Below are 4,394 nucleotides of genomic sequence, written 5' to 3'. Positions count from 1 at the left end.
TTCGACGGTAAAATCGGCGATACGAGCAACAGCCACGACGATGATGATGATGTCGATAATGCCGCGAGTGCGGAGTAACGGTTGTATGCAACGTGGAACTGCTGTCGCAGCTTGAATCGTGCAACATACGCTGTTCACATCGCTTTCACGTCTGAACTTCTACGTGTTTTCCTTCTCCCTTCAGCGTGATCGGGACGTCGACGTCGAGACGCCGGACGAAGCAGTCCCGGGCGCAATGGCAGCTCACAAAACGGGCGGGCAGACCGCCCGTAAGAAAGTTCAGGTATAATTCACTGATAGATACCAACAGATTCGCGAGGAACTTGTCGATTCCCTTGACTGATGCCTCACGAAACCTATGCCTTATTTTAGTCATATGATAATACAATAAGATAATTGTTTTCTGTCCTAAGAATCACGCTTATAAATGCTAAAAAAGGTTTGTTTCTTTGGTATTAATTAAAGTTTAATTGCATTGAGTTTTCCTCTCTCTTGGGAAAGAGAAAACTAAATTCAATAATATTATGTACCAGATTTGAGGTATATTATAACATTTGATTTCATTGGATGCTTTCCATTTAGAGACAAGTCGACACAAGTATTATTTCATTTTTGTCACTGAATATCAAGAAAAATAGAAAGATGCTAAATGGAAAGCATCCATGAAAATTAATAATGATGACTTTCATTGAGTTTTCACAAGTTGTCAATGTAATGAGAAGGATTATATTAATTTTAAATCATTTTTCATGTAAAGGTGTCTATGGTTATAAGAGACGAAGTAGAGAAGCAGCATAGGGCTGGTGTTAATTCCTTACAGTATGATCCAGCTCTGCACAGGCTATATTCTGCTGGTAGAGACAGTATCATAAGGATATGGAATTGTAGAAATATGAAGGAACCATATATCCAATCTATGGAACATCATACTGATTGGGTTAATGATATAGTGTTATGTTGTAGTGGCAAAAATCGTAAGTGCACACTCATAGAATATTTTTATTTGACTTAATTTTTATGATATTTTAAGAGAAAATTGTATCATCTATATTAAATATAACACAATATCTTTCTTTGATTTCCAATTTCTGTATCGATCTTGATATGATAATTATCTTATCAATTCTGTATAGTTATATCTGCAAGTTCTGACACTACTGTCAAGGTATGGAATGCACATAAAGGTTTTTGTATGTCCACCTTGCGCACGCACAAGGATTACGTTAAAGCATTAGCATATGCCAAAGATAGAGAGCAAGTTGCTAGCGCGGGTCTAGACAAGTCAATATTTCTATGGGATGTTAATACATTAACTGCTCTTACTGCGAGTAATAATACAGTCACAAGTATGTAATTCATGCATTTTGATTATACATATATGTATTTTATATGTAATTAAATATCCTTAAAACACATGTATATCTTGTCAGCTTCATCCCTGAGTGGAAACAGAGACTCTATATACAGTCTTGCCATGAATCAGATTGGCACAGTTATCGTGAGTGGTAGCACGGAAAAAGTTCTTCGAGTGTGGGATCCACGATTTTGTACCAAACTTATGAAACTTCGTGGTCACACGGATAATATTAAAGCATTAGTCTTAAACAGGGACGGTACACAGTGTTTATCAGCGAGTTCCGATGGTACTATTAAATTGTGGTCGCTTGGCCAACAGAGATGTGTGCAAACATTTAGAGTTCATAAAGAAGGAGTATGGGCGTTATTGGTAACTACACGCACAATTACATATACAAATTCATTATGTTAATAATTACTATACAGATTATTACGTTAAATCTGATGTCTTTTAGGCAACGGATAATTTTAGTCATGTAATATCTGGAGGCAGGGATAAGAGGGTAGTAATGACAGAATTAAGCTTTGCAGAAAGATATACAGTCATTTGCGAAGAAAAGGCACCTATACTCAAAATGGCTATGACACCGGATCAATCTAGTATTTGGGTAGCCACCAGCGAATCAACTATAAATAATTGGGTAAAAGTTTCATAACTTAACGAATTTGCATGAAAAAAAGACAAATTATAAAGAATATTTTTTGTTATTTCAGCCAATAAGCCAAAAAGATTGGCAAGAATTAGGAATAGGAGATTATTGTGATTCCGCGAGTAATGTAGCGGGCAATATTTTAAGGAATACTGAACCTACACAGAAAATATTGGGTGGTCCTGCCATAAGACATTATCACATATTAAATGATAAAAGACATGTTTTGACAAAGGATACAGAAGAGAATATTGCACTATATGATGTATTAAAGGCATGTAAAATAGAAGATTTAGGCAGAGTTGATTTCGAGCAGGAATGTAAAAAGAGAAACAAAATGGTATATGTTCCAAACTGGTTTAACGTCGATCTCAAAACAGGGGTATGTCTCAAAACAGGAGATTTTGTTTGATAAATCAATGTTTCCAAAGGCTAAATCAGTTCTAAACTTTTTTTATTATTGCAGATGTTAACTATACATTTAGGACAAGACGAAAATGATTGCTTTTCTGCATGGGTTTCCGCCAAAGAAACTGGTTTAGCAGAGAATGATGCTGTAGATCAGAAAGGTGATTAGCTTTCATTAGTAATATTTATGACATGATTCGGGAAATTTAACATTCCTTCTATTTTTAGTAAATTATGGAAACCTTTTGCTGCAAGCATTACTCGAACACTGGTGGAGACCATTACACGCTGATGACGAAAATGAGGGTAATGGTAATGATGGAAATGGTCCTTTACAACACACGAGAGGAGGAAATCCATACTTCTCAGTTCCTAGTCATACACCTGTCATCTTTAGGTATGTAAAGAGTATTGTACAGGAAGCAATGTTTCATTAACAAAATAATAATGTTATGCTGCTTTTCAGTGAAGTGGGAGGTAGAACTATCTACCGATTATTGGTTCGAGATGCTGCAGGAGAAACTGAGGGTGTCCTATTAAACGAAACCGTACCACCATGGGTAGTGAATATCGTCGTGGACAAGAATCTTCCTCAGTTTATTAAAATACCTTTTTATCTTCTTCCACACGCTTCTTCAGGTGTAAAAAGTTTGAAGAAGTATGCATTTTAATTTAACTTTAACTCTCCAAATCACACAATGACAAATAAATAATTTTTTATATTATCTTTAAGGGATCGTTTAATAGCCAATGATTTTATACAAGTACGTAAAGTGGCCGAACATGTTTACGATAAAGTACTCGGTGCAGGAAGCGATTCAGGTTCAGTGGCTGGCGGTGGAAATACAGTTTCCAGCGGATCTCCGGCAGGCGATAGGACGAATACGGACTCTAATGCTGATAATTCTTCATTGGCTGAAGAAAAAGTCGAACTCCTATGTAACGATCAAGTCTTGGATCCTTCAATGGATTTGAGAACAGTATGTATTATCCTGAGTAAAAACTAAACTTTTATAATCATTGAGAGAATATTTTTTTCATGTGTTTCTCTGTTTCTCAGGTTAGACATTTCATTTGGAAAAGTTCGGCGGATTTAACACTTCATTATCGTCCTGTTAAATAGTTAGGATTAACATTACATCATGAATCTTTACAGTGTGCCTGGTTTTATACCATGGTAAAGTATGCTATACATATATTTTAACTTTTTTTTCATTAATTTAAAAAAAAATTCAAGATTAAACTCATTTCAGAATAGTGGAAAATACATAGGCTACTTGCAGAATATGGTACCTTGTGCCACATTCTTAGGAAATGATCACCTGGATTTGACGAACGTTTCGTGTGATGTTGAGGCAGGAGTGAAAGAAAGCGAGGCGTATTTGGAGTATTAGGACATAATGTAAAATTTTAAGGCAATAATGTGTGGAAGTATTAATGTAAATTGCTCACTTTTATACACTTGCATCCTGCGGCCAAATTCACACAATAGAGCATTACTCTCGATTAATCTGCTTGAGAATATCATGCTTTTTGTACCTGGATGTAGAGTTTAAAGTCTTGTTGTCAGCCATATATCGTCTTCCCACTTTAAAGATATCATTAAAAACGTATGACACAACTATAAAAAAAAAAAACAGCACAACTACAGAAAAAGGGAATAGACCGCATGGCCGAGAAAATTGTTGTTTCGTTAGGTCTAATGGATCCAGATGATCCTCATAAATGCTTCTCAAAACAATTTCCTCTATTAATTCTATTTTAGCTGTGTATTTCAAAATCAGTACATAGAATCGTCTTCTTTTAGTATTATAATAAAAGTATTGAATATTTATTGAGGGTACAAGAAATTATACGTTTTGTTATATGCATGCATGCAAAATGTGTATTCCACACCTGCCTTGTTATATTAGAGAGCGAAAAGAAGAAATATATACATATATATATATATATATATATATATATATATATATATATATA

At 34.9% G+C, this 4,394-nt stretch overlaps 1 protein-coding gene across 1 annotated transcript; it reads left to right on the top strand.

Annotated features, from left to right (window-relative positions):
• The first annotated feature begins 235 nt into the window (after positions 1–235).
• LOC105622530 (WD repeat-containing protein 48) lies at positions 236–3,537 on the top strand. The gene is made up of 11 exons (XM_012203945.1): positions 236–283; positions 758–974; positions 1,134–1,346; positions 1,431–1,726; positions 1,812–1,997; positions 2,071–2,388; positions 2,473–2,575; positions 2,643–2,811; positions 2,881–3,072; positions 3,148–3,394; positions 3,475–3,537. Exons 1-11 carry the CDS (start codon positions 236–238, stop codon positions 3,535–3,537), a joined length of 2,052 nt encoding a protein of 683 aa, XP_012059335.1.
• Positions 3,538–4,394: the final 857 nt, after the last annotated feature.

Source organism: Atta cephalotes (assembly GCF_000143395.1).
Source record: "Atta cephalotes unplaced genomic scaffold scaffold00046, whole genome shotgun sequence".
NCBI classification, from domain to species: domain Eukaryota; kingdom Metazoa; phylum Arthropoda; class Insecta; order Hymenoptera; family Formicidae; genus Atta; species Atta cephalotes.
Note: the sequence above shows the minus strand (reverse complement) of the source record. Positions and strands in the feature narration are given on the sequence as shown.

What these genes read in the sequence shown, in the direction of transcription:
- LOC105622530 (XM_012203945.1), top strand. Translation starts at nt 236, where the DNA reads ATGGCAGCTCACAAAACGGGCGGGCAGACCGCCCGTAAGAAAGTTCAG. An exon ending in CATACACCTGTCATCTTTAG is followed by an intron (nt 2,812 to 2,880) that starts GTATGTAAAGAG and finishes GCTGCTTTTCAG; the next exon opens with TGAAGTGGGAGGTAGAACTA. An exon ending in GGTGTAAAAAGTTTGAAGAA is followed by an intron (nt 3,073 to 3,147) that starts GTATGCATTTTA and finishes ATTATCTTTAAG; the next exon opens with GGATCGTTTAATAGCCAATG.